The 21655-nt window shown below is 33.3% G+C and overlaps 1 protein-coding gene across 2 annotated transcripts in view; it reads left to right on the top strand.

Moving 5' to 3' along the window:
• Window positions 1–396: 396 nt before the first annotated feature.
• Window positions 397–21655, top strand: part of LOC123566114 (ADAMTS-like protein 1) — a 56159-nt gene continuing 34900 nt past the window's right edge. The window contains exon 1 of one of the 2 annotated variants that reach the window (XM_053550162.1): window positions 397–639. In XM_053550162.1, the coding sequence (XP_053406137.1) occupies window positions 586–639 (54 nt within the window). In that variant the 5' untranslated portion in view covers window positions 397–585. The remainder of the gene's footprint in view (window positions 640–21655) is intronic. The other variant, XM_053550159.1, reaches the window with a different exon arrangement.

Below are 21655 nucleotides of genomic sequence, written 5' to 3'. Positions count from 1 at the left end.
TTAGAAATTATAAATAATAGGTAAAAATTATCTTGCAATTATTCATATTTTAATTATTTTTTTTATCAGGAAAAATTGATAACATTAAAACGTGTACATTCTAAAGCGTTGCAGTGTAAAAGCACAATATATATAATCTTTTCGCATGTCACGAAAAATTAGTCATTTGGACTAATGATTTACATCCGTCTTCCATTTCATAAAAGCAAAGGAAATATAAAAAAAATACAGCGGATATATTGTAAGACAAAGTAGTTCGCTCAGTTGTAAAACAAAATAAAATCCTGTGAAGTACTGGCACAAAAATATCCTTTCACTAAGTGTAAACATAAACATACTATCAAATTTGATCTCTCCCTCATTCAGAGTCTCTCTAAAGCGAACATCAATATGCTTACTGCAATTTTATCTTTTCTGCACGTTAATTGGTTAGGATGGTATAAACAAAATTTCTGGCTATTTATTAAAGTCACGCCGCAAATTCTTTCTCACTTATTTTGCAGTGATAGGCAATCATGTCTACTAGATGTCGTTTAACAGAAGCTAAGCGGAGCTCCTGTCCTCGTCAGTAAGGAAATTGTAAGGATGAATAAACTTCTACTGGATGTGATCATATTGTGGATTTGGCAACTGACGCTGGTAAGTTAATTAGTTAAGAATTAGATCACCTTATAAAGCATGTGTATTCATTGGTACATTTTATATCAATTAATAATACATGTATTTATCACATGTTTGACTTAAAAGAAGGAAGATATGTCGATGTTTGAGCAGACAAAGCTAACATATTGCATTTGTGTCTTTTCACATTCAGTGAATTAATATTTCTTTGAATAAAAGTGAGCAGAACCTCGCATTTTATCGTTGAATGACCGATTCATGAGCTTTTAAATTAGTTTTACAATTCTAACAAAATGTCGGCTCAGCATGAATATATGTGAAATTTGCACGTCAATGTTGGAAAATATTGACGTTTCTATTGTAATATACACACAGATTGAAGTACTTATGTTATAATCATAGTTTCTTTTGTTGCTGTGGCATATGCATCAGTCCCCGTTACTTAGAAATAGCTATCTTATACCCCGTTATTGTAATGTGTATTTTGTATTTTGTATATTAAACTGTACATCGATAGTCGATAAAATCATATTATTGGGTATATCAGTTCAAGATTTTTTTTTCTCGTCTATAGATATTTCATTTCAAGATAGATTATGCATTTAAGCGAGATAATCACATTGAGAGATGGAACACCGTTCATTCCAAACAGATTATAATCGAAACACACAGAAAGAGTGTCGTTTAAAACTAAAACCTTTTTTTTTATTTTACTGGTCATAACGACTACAATGACAGACCAATAATTACTCTTTATGAGTAAACTGTATTTGTTTTAAATGCAATGATGAGGGAATTGATAAGAATTTCCAAAGATATAATATTGAGATTATGATTTAACAATATTGTGTAGTTTATCTCTGTATGTTCACATTTCATTTGAAATGTACAAGAGTTGACTTTTCTCCTCCCACTATAATAGAAAAACCATGTCTATTATATTTTAAAATGGATCTATATATTACATTTAAATTGATACTTAGATATTATTTTCAGAAATAAATATGAACACGTATTGACATTACTGAATGGAATGCACAACTTACCAGAGAAAATCACGTTTTCTTTTTATTTATGATGATGAAATATTTTATGCAGAACTTTTCTAACTGTTAGAATATTTCTCATGCTATTCATATAAAAGTTAGAAACAAATATTTCCTAAGAACCAACGCCTCATTCATAAAAAATAAATCATTTTATAATCTCGAACTGGCGCTGTAGAAACTTCCTAGACAAAAACAGCTTCTTTCTTTGTATTGAAGTCGTATGTTTTGCTAGATTAGTTATTATTAAAAACTGGAGGCATCTGTTTTCTCCAAAGTAATATTTTGTCAAACTTAGTCTGAAAATCGTTTAAGTACGATCTTTGGAAGATACTTGTTACTGCCTTTACAATTGCAAAGTTATACCTACTGTTTGGTACATTTTTGCCTTTTCTTTAACAAGGATTTTATCTGATTTCTCTCTAAACATACATCACCATAAAGAACTCCGAAACTTATCAAATGAGAGAACTTGTTTGTCATCTACTGTTCGATCCACATATTCCGCAATAGGCATTTTTGTGAATTGAGGCTTTATTCTGCACATTCCAGATATCAATTAAATATGTATCATTCTAAAATTCTCCGTTGGTGACAGCAGTATCTTTTTAAATTTTCAAAAGTTTATCTTCAAAATATGAATTTGATGGGATAGTTTTAGCTTTTCTGACACCAAAGATTAGATAAAAATCCATTTTAGATGTGAATGGATTGTCAAAATCTTTCAAGATATTTCTAAAACGTTTTTGATTTAAATTTGTGAGTTTGACTGACGTTTACAATGGGTGAAAACACATGAATGGTAATAAAATTAACATTTTTAAAGATGTTTTGATAATTCCTGCTTTCATCCTCAGAGACTTTTAGAATGATATATAGTTTATTTAAGAAAAGAGTTTCAGCTCAAGAAAAAAAAAACCCTGGTACGGATTATATGGTTGAAACAGTCCAGATAAGTACCGAGCAAGTTCTCTCCTTTGAAAAGCTTCGTGTTTTATCAAGTTGATCACACAAAATAGACTGTAACATATACATTGATGCACAAACCGACAGAAATATGCTATTTTCAATATTACAACAAAGAAATGTTTGCATTATTTTATCAATCTTTGCAAAGTGTATTAATATAGAATCGAAGCAATGATATTATTAAATGTACAACATAATGCATTTGCTTCTGCAAGTAGAAATCCTAAGTTTTCATGCACTTTTACCTTCAGTCATAAATTTTCTCTCTTTTTAAATCTGTTGTACGAAACACAGTTTTAGTCTGACTCAGAATATTAATGCAACATATTTTCTTTCACGATTTAAGAAAGAAGTAACTTAAGCTATTTTTTTATAAAAGAGACATAATGCACAAATCAATAGAACTGTTTAAATCCGAAATAAGAAATGAAATCTAGCTACTTTCATATAATGCACCTTTTGCAAACAGAGTATCGTATTTGTAAGTGTTTAACCCACATTTGGTACTATAAATACGTAGAAAGTATAATTTTAATTTCATCTTTTTCTTCTCGATTGTTGTACTTCTACTGTATTTGAACAAAATACATGTCCCTACATGTTTCCTGTCACAAGTTTGCATTTTAGAGGGGTAGTCTAGAGATAAAGGTGTCAACCGCTCGGGTTCGAGGCCCACTGGGGTCATCATATGACACCAATACTGGGTTTCCAGGAAACGGACTCGAGAGTCAATAGATAAACTTGAAGCTTTCATCACAATCGAGCTTAAATAAAGTAGTATAAAGTAAACGCAGTTTATGAGACTTAACTGAACGAATTTGTTTGTTACAGTCAGGTAATTCTTTTGCATGAATATGCGTTTATCCGTTTAGCCTATTTGTGCAATTGACAATCCTTTAAAAGGATTTTTTTATACTTGTCCGGTTTTGATCATGGGTCATGTTGACATACGCTAAATGTGATTTGTTTTACCTCACATTAGATTCTACAATTTTCATTGGTTAAAAGGTGGTCACGTGGTGACTCACTATATTTCTTTGGAGAGTCAGTAGATTTTGCGTCTATCTAGACTATAAATAAGTGGTCAATAAAACAAATCAATTATTTGATTTGGTTGTTGAGTTTTTTTGTTACTTGAAAACGGAAGTAGGGACCGGCTTCTGAATTGCGGCAATATGAGGATACCTGACTACAGCTTACATTTCATTGCTTACTTTCAATAGGCACTTTTCTTTTCGTTTTCTTGATGTCTTGTGGAAAGTAGATCTATGACTGGGTGATAATCTTGTAACTATATCAAAAATGTATCTGAAGTGACAGAAGTTTTTAAGAAAGATTTCTGTTATTGGTAAATTGATTAATTTAATCTTACTAAGTCGGACTTACTGCATGACCAAGCGTGTCCAAGTTGATACTAGGCTCTACCCTTTAAGACGTTTCTTGCTTGATATGTTCTCCTTTTTATTTTCTCTTTAAAAGTCAACTGATTGTTCACAGTCGTTTGCCAGAATAGATTCTGATTTTCTGAAAACCAATGTAACGATTTACATCCGGATAACTTTAAATGGTATACAATTTCTGTCGTACGATGCAAACATATTAAAAAGAGCTTGACATTTAATTTTCATGCTCTTCTTGCTTGCTCGCAAAAATACTATTTTATAATCTCTTTGGTACGTTTCTTTGCTATTAAAATCAGAATAAAGAAATTGCTGGCTATTTATTAAATAACCCACTATGGCTATATGAGTTGTGACAATGATAATAAAAATAGTTAATCATAATCTCACTTCCGATGATATATCATTCATAAAATCATTATTCTAAGACCTCATGATTTGTTAAGAAGAATGAAATTGTGACGTTATCGTGCAACAGAATTATTGTTTATACGTCACAGTTATTGCATCATAGCGTCATATATTTAATACTTATGCCTTCAAGGATGCAGAGGGTAACCCTTGATATCGTGCTATCGGATTTTGCCTTTGAATAAAGATGCGCATTATTTAGTTTTGACAACCTTTCCTTACAGACAAGTGAAAGACAAACTGCATACAATGTTCTTTTTTATAAATAATGTCTAAAAACTAAAAATGCACACTTTTACACCAATAAAACTTGAAGATGTATGTATGTCAAATATCAAAAGTAATTTAGACCATGTTAGATATTCACAGTAAAATGTAAAAGTCCATTAAAATACTATTTACGAATAGAGCAGTCGTCTTCTACATTGAATTTCATCTTCAATACAATTGTTACGTGTACTTTCAACAGGTATTCTTGCATAAAAACTACTTTTTTCACTGGATCCGCCCATGTATTAACGGGAGAAAAATCGTGTGCAAACAAGGCAATTCACGTGCTGTTAATACCCAATTTTTATTTTTGAAATGCTTTCCCAGGGACTTACATGTAATTCTGCGCAGATTGACATCTGGTATCTTTCATAAAAACCTCTTCTTGAAGCATTAAAGATGCAATCTAAACCATAGAATGTTTTACTGTATCAGTAACTAACACCAAATGCTCTGCCCCCAACATTGTTCGTACTCGTTTCTTCCCTTGTTTACTCCCCTTTTAGAACTCTGCGTCAATTCAGATTTTGTAGACAACCGTGAATGTTAAAGAATCGCGTGTTTACCTGTGCGATTCTTTGTTTTTAGGTATCACATTTATGATTTTGGAAAGTATCAGTCAGTATGTTTTTATATAATTTCTCGAAGAATTTATATAAACGGCTTGGAAACTTGACACTACGTTCGTACGCATCCGTACTCCAACAGCGTGTCCGTACTCAATATATCTCGAATGTAAAGTTATTATTCTTGAAATTGTGATCGAGTCCACCAAATTGTGAAATGATATGAACAATTATTGGTAATTTTATGTTTGTAATAATGAGAGTTAAAAAAATCGCTTTAAAACCTTCAGGATGTGCTTTTGATAGTGTTGTTTATTTCTGGGCCCTGGATACGGATATTTAAAACATGTTTACCGTTTCCAAGAACAACTGGAATGGTAAATAGAAAATGTACCGGAATCGTCGAGTCATCACATATGAAAACAATACATAAATCGTCGTGAAATATTTTTTTACGCCTTCGGTCTCGGTCACAAACAATCCCGCGGGCTTCTGCAGACGTTAATACACAAATAAACGTGTATTATCCCTACACTCATTCATAACTCCCAGGCTCTAACCTTATTGAAGCAACTTAACATTTAAATGTTGCTTTTGCATTCTATGTCTACCAGGCATTGAAGAACTTCTGTACATTTCAAGACTGTGAATATGCTTAAAATTATTTATTCCTATAGTCGTCATCTTTATCAGTTTGGAGAGTATCACCTGTATTAGAAAAATATCTAATATTTATGCCTCGTGAAACAGCTTCTGTAATCTATAACCGAAATGTTTACAAGAGATTCCACTTTGTGACATTGACCATTCAGACATTTTGTAATTAATCTTATTTTACCCGTATACTTCCATGACAGTCGATAATTACTTAACATAGGCTTTGACCAAGCCTGTACCTCCATTTTCAGCAGCATTAAGTGTACAGCGGCCAAATCCGTAAAAACATGCTGCACGGTTTTGTACCGTTGTAATACGCGAAAGCTGTCGGTAACCCCATACAGAAGCTCCATAGCAACAACACATAAATGTACTAAATACGTATAAAACATCAACTTGAAAGTTTGGTGTTAGGTGCTTGATACAATGTCACAGTGTATGTAGCAAACAGTGCGTCGGAAGCTGCAAGCAGATAAAGCAGAACGAGGACCGTTACAGAATTTAGCAAAGCGACTAGCTGATGTTGATCTAAACCTTTAAATAAGCCGACTCAGCTGCGTGAATCTCCATGTATGCGGATTAAGTCCCTCATGAACTTTGTTTACATCTAGAAACCCACCCATTTAAATGAAAAACTATAGGATACGGGTTTTTATATTTTGCAAATATTTATTTCAAGACAAGGTTTCTTAAGGAAAGGTCTTATCTTCGCACGTTTAAACTCCTTCGGTACACATCCTGTTTCCAATGATATCGTCACGGTTTTTGAATGTTTTTTTTTTTTGAAATGTAGAATGAATATTTCACATATAAATCATTCGAATGCGTGTACTGGAATATGTTGAGTAATATCATTATCAAGTATCGCCCTGATGATGTAATGAGAATTATAGGATATAAACGCCCAATTGATGAAGTAATAGAATTTCGTCTTGCATGTACTTTTCTAAACTCCTGCATTGTGAAGCCGCATAAATGTCACTGCGACGTTTTACAGAGGCTTCTGCTACTCCTAAACCTACTACTACTGCTGCTGCTGCTTTTACTACTGCTTATGCTAGTACTATTACTATTTTATATTGTTATATCATTATTTTATTATTATTATTATCATTATCAGTATATACTACTACTACTTCTACTATTACTATTACCACTGCTACTACTCCTATCTCTAAAGGTACCTTTGCAAAATACAAACCTTTCTCCTTTAATGTCTTTTATATGTTCCGAGGTTTCATTAGTGTTTATAAAAATTTATCGCAAAACAAAGAACATTGCATTAGATGCTATATAATGCATTAAATTATATCTTTACATGATAGTCCAGATATAGTCCTATTACGAATTATTATTACATGATCACAATTAAAAGACCCAGTCCATTATCAACAGGCCTATAACGACCGGTCATTATAAAAGTAATATGGATTTACAAGTACTGCGTTATCTTATTAATTTCTTACGAAATGCAGTTTTTCATCGCCGCCATAAATGTCAGTATAAGCGCTAAGTACATGTTTACATGCAAGTGAAATTATCTTATTCATTGTCATTTAATTTAAAACCTTTGATGTGAGTGATGATGTCATAAAAGTTATATATCATGTGCATTAACAAGGGCCCTGTTACAGATCTTCAGTCTGTCGTACTAGTGCTCGGACTGCGGTCTCGGCTCGGACTCAGACAAGGACCTATTGATTTATAACAGGACCATTGTAAATCATAGAATTACAGCACAATTGAGAAAATTAGTATTTGTTAAATTAGAATTTCACAACATGGTCACGTTATCTTATATATGTTAATAAAGATAATCTTCTTGCCTAGAAAAAAAGAAAAGGATTCCGTAGGTTATGATTCTTACTGACATTGTAGCGGCGCTGTAAAAAAATATTCGTCGCAAGAAATAACAGATTGTATTGGATCTAGTAGCAAGAATAAATTCCCGTAATGCTATTACAGGCCTGTCAAATAATAATGCAGGAGCTCGAATGACTGCATTTTCATATCTAAAACTAAATGTCACCAGACAACATGCAGATCTGATAATCGTTTATGTCGTCTAGGACTGCAAATTGTCCAGTTTTTAGTAAAAACCCTCGCATCACTGGTATTGCAACTAAATGTTAATTTTCTGTCATGAAAGATGATTTAGTATTTTATAATGATAATAATGTAAATGACAAATGTGTCTTTCTTATAAATGTTGAAAAAACCCCCCCAAAAAACCAACAAAAAAACACATGACTTAATCAAACTTATGTTTGAATGTTGAAATTACTAACAACTCGATCACTTCTGTAGATCATGTAAACTAGCGTAAGAATGCCATGATACAGAGAGTAAAGCTCATAGACACTCTTTTACAGACAAATGTAAATTTACTTCAAACTTTCATAATACATCGATGTTAAAGACACTTTAAACCCCTCAATCAGACAGGTAATACTGTGTTCGGTTCTTAGTTAATCTTATGTTCCAGTTGATAATTTTATATTTTTGTAAATATAATCCATTCTAGTCAGCATTTAATGCAAAGAACTCACTCTCACAATTTAATTACCCTGTAAAAAGTATGCTGACTTCCCATTGAGATGTCCTGAACTTTTTAAAAACACTTCACTTGTAAAAATCAGAGCTCTAAATTTGACCAACAACAGTAACTTTAAATAAAATAAAATCAAAGGCATACTCAAACTGATTGAAAATACAATTTCCATTTTCTGCAATTAGAGCATCAATTATAAAAAAAGAATATATTTACTTGAGTTCCATCTAGGCTCGAGAAGCAGGTTTTATTTTCTCCTCTAGATATTTAGTACAGAAGTATTGTTTACACAGTTTGAAAGAAAACAACATATTTTTCATTTTCACTATTAATCACAGAAAGACGGGTGTGATTTAGAATTATTTTGTATTTTTCCTAGCGAATATAGATTTAAGACATAGTTATAGTTGCTATGAAATTGTTTCTGATATGTTACCTTTATTGACCTGTTGTATGGCCTTGTTTTTTTTTTTTATTTCATGATAGTCACCTTATTTCAAGTACCATAATTAATAATTTTATCCCGCTTCTACAGTAGAAAAGTGGGTTACAACAATGATGAAGTTTCCCCATATTATAAACATGGGCGGTGTCTCCCGTTTGATCGTTAGCACATCCGGAGATGTGTCATTTTATCTCTTTGTTACGTTATTTGGTTGCTCTGCATTTGCAAATTTTCGGAATGTTCTGGTCTAACGGAATTTAACAGACCTATGGAACGTATTATATCCCCCTCTATCTTTAACATTTACTGGACTTTAAAGATCTAGTTTGTGTAATACATGGTGGATTTTGCACAGTAGTTTTGTCAGTGTTTAGCGCTCTTCAAGTGTTGGTTGTTGTATAGAGATATTTGTACACGGTATAACCTTGTAGACATCAGTAAATGTCACAAGCATTAGCTAGTGACCTTAAATATTTTCGTACATGTGCATATGTGTATGATGTAGGAAATATGGTTCATAAAACAATTAATGAGTACTGTATAACATACGCCCCTCTGTTCTTCGAGATAAGGCGTAAATTGATATCCATCAGTTGGTGCTACAAGACAGCGGATTTCTACAGATGCAAAGTCACATCTAGGTAGCAAACACCTGGCAGATAAAAAATCCCAGCTGATTAACAACAAGGCTAGGTGAGGCTGTTGAAAATACTCCATGGGGATGTCACAAAAGACAAATTCAATAGGATAACGAATCGCAGGATTATAAACACAAGATAACTCTGCCAACACGTTTCTTTCTGTACAGTAAAACAATAAAAGCAACACCGTAATCAAATCAATTCGTTAGCTAAACTAACTTGAGTGAAACAATTCAAAGTAAGATATCAGCTGAGAGTGATTGACAAATAGTGTGCCTCACTGGAATATCACGCCGTAGACTCGTGACATGATACTCCAGCCAGTCGCATTATACTGTCACCGGGTTGCCTAGTCCTAGAACTGTCGTCTTAATGCTGAACGCCAAGCGAGGAAGCTTCTATTTAAGTCTGGTATAATGACCAGGGAGCAAAGGTGCAAACTCACGACTTTCCGCTCTCCAAGCGGACGCACTACCATTAGCCTACGGAGGCGATACATTTACGGTATGATAGAGCTGAAAAGTTTTGTTTTGGGAGGCAGTGTTCTCGGAACGTAGCTGTTCCTATTAGAGCTAGGTTCCTGTTTTCAATAGTGCGCAGTCTATTTTCTACAGAGTACGATATGATACGGTATGATTTGATATAATATAATATGATATGATGATATATGATATGCATGTTTTCATTCATACCATCAAAGTAAAATTAATTTTTAAATGACAAAATCGCTCGTCTTTATCTTGTATAGGTCAATAGGTGGGTACGCCTTATTGTAGACTTTGATAGCGCTTACATTTATTCAAGACTTGTTGTATTAAAGTTATATGAAATATTTTAGAATAAGAATTATAATATAAGCACTATGTATGAATATCTAAAACAAAAAAAGCAATCAGGACTTTTAAACTCAGCTATTTCCTGAAACCGCATGTTGAAGAAAACTTGCATCTTTTCAATATACCGGTATTTACGATTTTGATGACAGTTAGAAATTGTTTTCAAAAGAAAACATAACTGATTTAAACCTTAAGGGGTTGACATAAACGAATCCAAATTTGACAAAAAGGAAATGAATTGTGCATTAATAGTTAAAACTTAATGCTTCCTAAAAAAAATGAGAGAAAGTCATGTCAGATATATGAGAAGGGCAACAAACTACACCGGGTAATTCTGTCAGAGTAAAAATAGCATTAAACCTACTAGTATTTCTATTTGGTGTTGCACGTACCCACATTATATGTTGTACTATTTTCACAAATTTTGATAATCTTACGAGTGAAGTTTATTTTCTGACTCACTTCGCTTAGTGATTGAGTAGTGAGATTATATGTACAAAGAGAAATAAGAGAACTGGTTTATCATTCATAAGCTGGGGGAAAGTGTGAGAGCAACATTAGTTTTTACGTTCTTAAATTATTTACCCATTTGATGTATGTTATTGCAATATCCGTCAGTGTTCTAACTTTTAAAATGTTTGACATAGTTACATTTGCATGATGTATAGTATGTATACAGTACATAAAGCGGAAGGCATATCAGGAAAATATGATACAGGGAAGCAACTATTTGAAGAAATTTAAATTGTAAATTATGGTTCTAGAATGTGTGCGCGAATGAAATTAATTAAAGTGATTTGAAAGAATATAAACAGTTCGGCTTAAACAATCTATTACTGTAATCTTATATTTTACATATATAAACTTTTAGTATTCAATTGCTTTCATTTATTTCGATATTATACATTGTATATATTGCCGGTAAGGTGTTTAATGCATTTTATTTGTACAAAGAAGATCACCACAATGCGTAAAAGAAGTAGTTTGGTCAAAAATATGCTTATGCAGTGTTTTCGAAAATAATTCATGGTTTTCATTTTAGCGTACTTGCGCGTAAACTGGGACCAGTGGGATATTTATTCAAACGAATAACAACAGTGTGAACAACATCCAGTTTAGCCAAGATCACAATAGCATAACTTTGCATTAATATCACGCATGAATATCGTCCATATAGATTATCACCTGGCAACGACATTTCATTGAGCCAACGTACAACTGAATGACGTTGTGTGCGCCCGTGACGTCACGTCCCAGGCGGGTTGTATAGCATAAGCGGATACGGCAGTTGTCGTACTATATATGCTTTATTGTATATTTGCGTATATAGGTGTTGTAGTTCAACTATATTTAATTGGAGACCTAATGACCTAATTTTGGTAAGACATCAGATAAAATTAAGTTGTTTGACTATTTAATTTGTTTATATATTGTGTTTATAAAACATTCGAAAAAGCTTAGGTGACCGGTTATAAAAGAGTAAAGTATTCCATTTACTACCGTTGTTACCTTTATATTTTATAGCAAATGTGACGGTACCCTCCTTAAAGTGTGTGTGTGTGTGTGTGCGTGCGTGCGTGCGTGCGTGTGTGTGTGAGCATACGTGCGTGTGTCTGTGTTGGTCTTTACGTTTGTTTTTCAACATATAAACGACGGTGTCTACTTGTAGACACGTGACATAATACCCCGTTTGTCACATTATATTGACTGACATCGGAACTATCCTCTTAATGCTGAACACCAAACGAGGAAGCTACTAACACCGTTTTTCACGTCCTTGGTATGATGCTGCCATGGAGCGAACCCATGCCTCCAACTCTTGAAGAGGGCGCTGTACCACTAGACGGTCCTCATTTAAGAAAATGTTATTACAAATAAGGCCAATGATATTTTTGTCAGTTTCCTAATGTAACTAAATGGAATAAAATATGTTTAATCAGCAAATCAAAGCTTGTCATAAAATCTGGCATCGGACAAAATTTGATACCTAAAGTATATGACGCATTAACAAATAAAACTCTGACCATAAAAAGATAAATGTCTTGGTAAGTTGGTGATAAAATGTGTGAAACGAATTCTTTTTAAAATTTAATGTTCATAAATTATATAATACTGAGTTTACACAATACTGAAACTAAACATTGCTTTCTGATAGAAACCTAGCGTTTTTTAATGGATCTTTTTGTTCCTTCAATAAAACTGTGTCATAAGATATGAAATTTGGAAAATGTCAAAACAAAAAACAACAAACAACAGTGTTTAAATATAAAAGTCACAGTTTAATATACCACACCTTGATGATTGACCTACGTGTATATGTTCCATACATGTTCCATACAAGACTAGTTAGATACAGATAACCTAAGTACCTTGCCATTTTAAGGGCTTGTTAAGGGCCCGTAACAGTAATATATTGTATGAATTGCTTGTTGCATAAAAGCTATATTTCCGATGCAAAAATCTTCACCTGCTAGTGATAAATAGTCGGTCGGATTGTATCTTAGTGATTGTTACCAAATATAAGGAATATATCAATAATTAGTTTCCAATCTGTATTGATGTATTGAAAATGAGATGTATACCTACTTAAATACTCGACGAGTTAAGACATTCTAAAACATTCGACATGGTCCTTATATTAGGAGTAGCTGCGTCATGTTCAGCTCGTAAAGTACACAAGCCCCCCATCCCCCTAAAATTGTATTGTGCGTAGTGTGAAAATGGTCTCTTGATCCAAATAAAAACTGTATGAAAGAGTTATATGAGCCGTGCCATGTGAAAACCAACATAGTGGGTTTGCGACCAGCATGGATCCAGACCAGCCTGCGCATCCGCGCAGTCTGGTCAGGCTCCATGCTGTTCGCTTTTAAAGCCTATTGGAATTGGAGAAACTGTTAGCGAACAGCATGGATCCTGACCAGACTGCGCGGATGCGCAGGCTGGTCTGGATCCATGCTGGTCGCAAACCCACTATGTTGGTTTTCCCATGGCACGGCTCATATTAGTTTTTGATAAAGAAATGTCTTTAATATAAACATTTATTATAAATATCGCTTATTTGATAGAGCATTTTGCGCTAAAGAAGCAATTTAACTTGTTGAAAATAGCTTTGATGTTTCAAATTTGCGTCAAATGAAATTCTCAAGAAAAGAATTAATTTTGATATCTATCATTAAGGGCTGCGTTTTTCTGGTCTTCTTGCGAAATATTTGTCTGAAATGAAAAATAATTTTGAATACTCAGAATTTAGGAAAATCTGATATTTATTATCTTTTACACACACTAACTGAACATGGGGAGAAAAGTTACTGGAATACCGATGAGCTGTTGATAAATATACCCTAAATAACTAAGCCCAATTAAGAAAATAGTGCATTCCTTCATGAAAATCAGTGCTGATTCTTGTTAAAATCATTAGCAGGTTTAAAACAGAGGTTTGTTTTACTTCACAGTGTCAGTAATTCCGTTATTAACGTTACAACTGCAGATTAACAATGATGTTTAAACTAAGAAAGTAGTTAATTCGTAATGACAATTCGTTATGGCTGAAGGACGCTGAAATAGCATAAAATTACACGTAAAAGCACGGAAGTTGCCGATTATGTGTAAGTGTTAACTACCTAAGTACATGTATTTAAACATATACTGATAATTTAGCAATATATATACTGGTCGGATCAAACAATTTTATACATTTCATGTTTTAGCAGGCTCAGATACAAAATCATATTAAATTTTCATTAACTTTTACTTGCAGTTTACAAAAGCAAAGGAAGCAAAGGTACATGTATGTACCTTTGCTGTTATGTTTATGGTATTACATGTTACAGTGTACAACAATATCTGTACTGTATGTGCCGATGTACTTCATCAATAGCTCCAAAGGTTCACGTATCACATTTAGTCTTCTATTTTGATATGTTCATAAGCATCAAATGTCAATTATATCAAGACTTGTATTAACATACTAGAGTACTTTTGTAGATTCCCTTGTCGAGAACTTGAGACGTGTATTACGTATGTGTAAACGTGTGCCTTTGGTGTTTAACGGCATACACTTTCGTTTCCTACTAATTAGTTCTATGATCGCGTATTATTGTCTAGAGTAATTAAAGGCCAATCTTTAATTCTTCATGCTTTCTTCTTGATTAGAGGTAAAATTCATTATTTGCATGAGAAGTTCAAGGTTTTACAATTGTGACACGTCTAAATAAACAATGATACAGTACACATGTGGAACATTTAATAAAATTGTAAAGTTTTGATCATTGCCTCAGTTAGATAGGCTCTTCGGACAGCAGTTAAAAAATGTTTATCTTATTGATGTCTTTAAGGATTCGGGAACGTACGTTTAACTATTGGAAGAAAAGCACTTCAAAACGTTATAATAAAAGTTAATATTGTATTAAAATGTTTTATTAATCAAATAAAATCAATTTGGACGTTTTATTTGACCGAGGGTGGATGTATTACTAATAAGTCGTATCTTTTATTTTCCCCCTTGCATTTACATCATGTGACCTGACCATACAATATATTTCCGTATTAGATACAGGAGGAGATATATTATTTACATATTGCACAGTTCAACTTGCATATAAACTAGATGCATGTCCCTGGGACATTGATAACCCTAATTTCCTGTCTTTTTACATGGTTTCATGACTTGAGGTGAACTATTCTTTAAGATATATGCAACAATATGCTTATAAAGCAATTAATGTGTATGTTTCAATTAGTCAAGGACAATGGCTCTAGTCTGGCTGAGTGAAATCGCAAACAGAACATCAGATGCACAACTTGACATCATATTTAGCAATCCTGTCATGTTTAATGTCTCTATGCCAAATATTTTGTGAGGTTCATGGGACACAAACTTGTATGCCCTTAATGCTTATTTTTGAATAAGTCAGGAGACCTAACTCTGGTCTTGCAGTTCACATTACATTACGTATAATATTCCAACATTGTTTCATAACTATATAGATCAAATATTTTGTAAGATATATGCAAAACAAATGTTAAGGGGACGCATACTTTGAAATTAGAAAAAAGTGGGTGGGGTATGATAAAATTTACCTGCAAAAAGTACAAGGTTTTGGTACATGAAATGGATATTGTTTCAATTGTTATAAGTACATAAAGGATTGCTCACTAAAATAAAAATGAGAAAACTGAAACAAGAAAGTTATTGTTGAATTACATAAGACTTATTGTGTACATTCAAAGTCAACAATTAAGACTTTTTGGTGCGAAAAAAATAGTGCTTCACCTTGTCCAAACATTTATCAATATCCTACAGATTCTAATTTAAAGAAAGAATGTGAAATATGGTCACTGTCTTGCTTTTCATTTGGCATATGTAAGCTAAAACACATTATTTAGTTTGTTTACAAAGTAGTGCATAAGAAAAGATACGGTGGTCAAGGAATGCCACATTCCAAAACTAAAAGAGTATATTCCCCTTAATACATTAAACATTTATCGTTACAGAAGTCTAGTGGCTTAAAATAAGGGCCTAGAAATGTTGCCATTATTAATTTTTAACTTGGTATTCATGAACTACAATGCACTTAAATATCAAAACACATTCAACAAACTTTTGAAAATGTATTGTCTTAAAAATCCCTAAAATAAGGTATGAAATTTGGTTGAGAGGTCCAATCAATGTGTATATGTGCAAAAGTAACATTCTAATCTTGTTCACAAAAGTTACTAATACACAGCAGGCATGTCAATGATCAAAACTGGACTAATATACAGTTATCCTCACTTTAATGTCATTTATAATTTGTCCTTGAATTCTCCACCATACTTTTCATAACTCTGTTTGCACGAGTTGCACGAGAATGCTGTCATTCACGTAAAAAATGGGGTCAAATAAGTTGTAAATGCAATATCATCTAAACGTAATTAATGGATTATGCAGTTCAAGATAAACTTTATCTCATAACGTAACGAACATGTATAATGTTGTAACAACAACTTTACTTACACTGATTTAAGTAGCAGTCGGTTTATAAGTGACTTTATTGATTCATTTTGTGTTTTGTTATTGTTGTCAAAAAGTATAACGGAAGTGCCTCACAACTGAAGCGGAAACCAGTTTGATGCGCAAAGTAGTCCAATGTAAGTAATATTTTCTGACAAATGTCTACAGAAATTAATAATTTTCTAATATTAAAGACGAATATCTGAATAGGATTCATTATTTGATAAGAAATTATAATCATCGACATGTTTTTTTTTAAAAATCGCACACGTGCTGACACCTAAGTTGTCTCCCGTTGTTTATTAGAGTTACCTTTCGTCCAGCGCAGTAATACATTTGCAGTGAATCGCCGAGAAGTCGTGGGAAAATTAAAAACCATGTAAATAAACTAAAATTAACCACCTTTTCAAGATGAATTTCAAGTGATCGCCATTATGCATTTAACCCGCCTGACCTGTGTAGCATCTTAGATATCTGTTCTAAGGTATTCATTGTGTAGAATGTCATGTTATGCCCTTGCAGTGCTAATCCCACTCTGATTTTTTTTGTTTACATTTTTATCAATGAGAAATATGGCGTCCATCCCGAGCTGAAATGATGTGGCGTTAAATTTTTACATGTTTAAGCAAACCTGGTGTGTTAGAAAGAGAATCTCATCCCTTCAACATTATTTGGAACACTGTTATTGTAAAAAACCTGTTATTTCCTTATACAAAAGCTTAATATTTTGTGTTGAATGTACTTTCACAAAGACCTCTGTTTTCCTATTACATTCATAGTACCACATCCTTATCCACAAAATACTGAATATTACAGGTGTCCATCAGTATTATATCAGTTTAGGAATATGTTTTTTATTTTCCCACCATCGATTTCTTGAATATGCACCCTTTCCGCATTTCTGTATGAACTATGAATGTAGCAATATGCGTCCCCTTAAGCACTTTGTGTTGTTTTTTTCACTAATTCTCATACCATAACACTGGCCTGACTGAAAGAAATTCCCAACAGAACTGCAGGTGCAAAACTTCACAAGTCATGCTATACAGTGTCACGTGTACCGAGCGTTACTTGATTAGTATAAAACTGATATAACAAATTGTTCTCAAGCTGCCTTGCTTCTGATTAGTTTGACCAATAATTTGAAAATGATTGTTTGAAACGTAAATCAGCTAGAAATCAGGCAGAAATTCAATTCAATATGTGGTCCTTATTATACAACAGCTGGTATCAAACAACCTAAATCATTGACCTTTTACCAGCTGTGTTTCAACACCTTGTCACGAACCACTCGACCTAGAATGAGTATATGGATTTGAACCCCCTTCAAATCTGAGCATACGCTGCAAGCATGAGGGACTGATCTTTCCACAACCCACATAGGTCCAAACCTTTACTCAGTTTCAAACCTTATGTCTATATAACTTTAAACTTCTGTATCGGACTTGAAACCTAACAACGTTTCTTCCCAAACCTGTGTTTCAAACCTCGTCTCAGACTAACTATAACCTTAAACCATCAGCGACCCGGACCAGTATAATAATCTTCTGCGAAAAGGTATTTCAAAAACCGATTTTTATGGGGATGTTGTTACAAATAAACTTCAGCAAGACTACCGTTATAAAAAAATTGAGTAAATATTTTGCAAATTTTACTTTGGAAATGAAGGAATTTCAAAACCCGATTTTTATTGGGATGTGGTTTACAAAATTCGTAAGATTTTTGGTTATGGTAATTTTCTAACTGTATCTGGTAAAATTATAAAACGTTTTATTAAAACTGTTTTGAGACACACCGCATGTTTAGTGTTTACAGTTGGACACTACGCTTCCTTCTTTGATTGTGTCTGACGGAAGAGGGGGAGGACTCTGTGATAAGCAGTTTTTAAATCCCACCTGGACTGAACTGTTTTGAATTCCGTCTTCTGGCCTGTTTCGTCGGGCCCTTAAGGGTGTTTCTCTTGATGCTCTGTCTTCTGCAAAGGCATTGAGTACATACGTTTTTGGTTCTTAAGGTTTGATTTTTATATCATTATACAGGAGTATCTTTGTGTTTACATGCCATGCCTTTTGTGTCCATTGCGTGTGTTAGAGATTCACCTGGCGGGGATTACTTTTATTTACACAGTTTTTGTTTTATTTAATCATATTTTATTGCTTCTAATTTAAATACAAATACACAAAGCATACAATGAAAAAGACAAGCTTATTTTTGTGACAGGATGGTCGAACCGGGGACAGAAACTGTACGAACAATTCAACACTCATTACAATATTTACAAGTTCATTTACAGAAAAAAATGAATATTTACAATGAAAAAAAAAAACTAAATATAAGAAAAGAGAAAAAAAAAAACTGAGCTAAATATCTGATGGTTTATAAAAGATGTTTAATTGTCATATTATTTATATAATGTCATTGTGACGGTAATACAGATGTTTCGATTTCACTTTGAACTTATTACAATCACAAATTAACAAAAATGCAATGCAAATTAAACGTAACACAATCAGTGTGCCCAATCACGTGATCGCGCTACGTCACTTTGTTCCCGCTACAAGCTCGAAAGTGAAAGTGGAAAGGTAAACAAAAATTATCAGGGCGTAAATTTTTTGTTCAATATATTGTGTAAATATCATGCACATGATTCGAAACCTATTTGAAAGTGGTACCCCCGGTTATACGATCTCCCCACCAAAACCTTCTCGTCCATTCTAGAAAAAAAGACATGACATTTGACTTGTTGTGAGAACAAATAATTGCTTTCCGTAAGAACATGGTCTGCGATGGACTTGTTGTGGGAACATTCCATAGAATGGCATTTTCTGTCCAATATGCGACTACGAATAAAAAAAACGAGCCATTTATGGTGTTCAGGTATCAATGGTTTATAGCGATGACCTATGCTATGAATTTTATCCACAAGAAAGTGTTTTTTGCAAATTTTCTCAGTGAGAACACCTCAGACCGCGTATGTCAAAAGTGGTTGAACAGGAATAGCGTTAAAACGAGGGTAGCACTTTCAAATAGGTTTCGAATCATGTGCGTGATATTTACACAATATATTGAATAAAAAACTTACGTCCTGATTTATAATTTTTGTTTACCTTTCCACTTTCGCTTTCGAGCTTGTAGCGGGAACAAAATGACGTAGCGTGATCACGTGATTGGGCACACTGACAATAGGTGGTATGAACGATAAATCTGTATTATCGGCTACCATACAACAAAACGGGCATTTTATAGATATGCAATATACTGGCACACAATAATTTTAAATTGCAATTAAGAATTAAATATACGGTACTCTACTTGGAAAAACATACATTTTATACAATACAATACAATGCAGTACCGGTGTCGCGTGAATATCACACGCGTGGTAATATTACCTCGCGTGTGATAATTACGCGGCGGCGTGAGAATCGCACGGTTCCGGGTATAGCCGTGATAATCGCGTTCCATAATTTACAACGAAAAGATTGACAAATACGATTTATGACAAAAATTACTTGCTAATTATCACGGTACACAATTTTCAATATAAATTTTACAACTTCTACAAATGAAACATTTTAGATTCCTCTTTCGAAATAAATAATTTTCAAAAATCAGAAAAATTTAATGAATTAGCCTGACATATCGAAACTAGGTAACAGCTTGCCGAAAAGTAAAATTTTACAAAATTCTGTAGAATGAACAAAAATTTACTAAATAAAATCACAATTCAAAAATCATACAAAAATCTAACAAATAAACTTCTTACCTCAATCGAGCAAAAATTAAGTTCTACCAAGAATACAAGAGTGACATTGTGTAATCAGACTGTAATGTGATGTGCGCTAAGCATATCTGGTCTAGTCAATTTGTTTCGTTATGTCCCGCCAAATATTGGATATTGCACGGGAATCATGACATAGCCGTGAGCTCGGACTATCATGGCGCGAAAGGAAAATGGACAATTTAACGCCCGTTATAGTGGTTTGGGGGATAAAAACATAAATTACTGAAGCTTAAAAAATATCAACTTATTTATTACTGAATTGAATTTAATGAAATTTATTATTCCTTCTCTTGAGAAGGAATATTATAGATCAATAGGTCACACTTGACTGAGCTACTGATACCGAAAGCTGTTGTCATTACAAGCTGGCCAATAAAACTCCGTGACCTTAGAAATAACCTCTGACGTTAGACCATTCTTTCCTAATTGAGGCGACTGTGACTGAACGCTTTCCGTGGATTACATAAACCCGAGGATGTTATTTCCTCCATTCTTGAGGAACATAACATACTTTCAGTCGGCCAGATAGACATATATCAGCATATTTAAATGTGAACAACTAAATATTATCGTTACCTTGAAATGCATAGTTAATATATGAAAACAAACCCCATTGCGACCCTCTAATTATGCGCAACAAATTCACACATCGAATCGTAAATGATTAACCGGGTCAATGTCTTATTGCCGTATTTACTCTACTGAAAGTGGTAACAGATTTAATTTGTTGTTGGATTTAACAATTTATGTTAAATAACTAGCGTAAATACTTACTTGAAATTTTTTGGCAGTATAAAACAGACATTGAAACCAAAATTTTACAAGATGATCATTTTATATTTATATAGATATGTGCTAGAAGGAACTTTTGCTATGCTTTAACTTGTATGGAAATTTAAGTTATCAAATACAGAAAAACATGAGAGGTATTTTATGCGTAAAATCTGACATTTGCCTCAATAACTCAAAAATTTATAAAAAGATGATGCAATACCTGTATTTATACTACAGATACGTTGAGGCCCGTACGTATGTCAGTTTGTGACAATTTTAACAAATTGATAACAGTATGATTAATTCAACTTACATAAAAGCAAAAGGGTGATCCACTGTGTTCCTTTATCCTCGTGTGTTTGCTTTGTATGTGAGTGTGTGTATGAGAAGTGTGCACATTTGGGTTTCGTTTAGGAGAGGTTGCGTTTTTGGAACGTGGAACGTGGCATTCCCCGTTTGATATTTATCCTTGCTCTTTTACAAACTTCGTAAGATTTTGGGTCATGGTAATTTTCTAACTGTATTTGGTAAATAATAAAACATTTTGTTTTAAGAGGTTACGACCCAACTGTTTTGTGACACGCCGCATGTTTAGTGTTCAGCACGTTTACAGTTGGACACTACGCTTACCTCTTTGATTGTGGCTGACGAAAGAGGGTGAGGACTCTGTGATAAGCAGTTTTTAAATCCAA

This window comes from Mercenaria mercenaria, chromosome 8 (genome assembly GCF_021730395.1).
Source record: "Mercenaria mercenaria strain notata chromosome 8, MADL_Memer_1, whole genome shotgun sequence".
NCBI classification, from domain to species: Eukaryota; Metazoa; Mollusca; class Bivalvia; order Venerida; family Veneridae; genus Mercenaria; species Mercenaria mercenaria.
The sequence above is the reverse complement of the archived record's forward strand: the minus strand, read 5'-3'. Positions and strand labels throughout refer to the sequence as shown.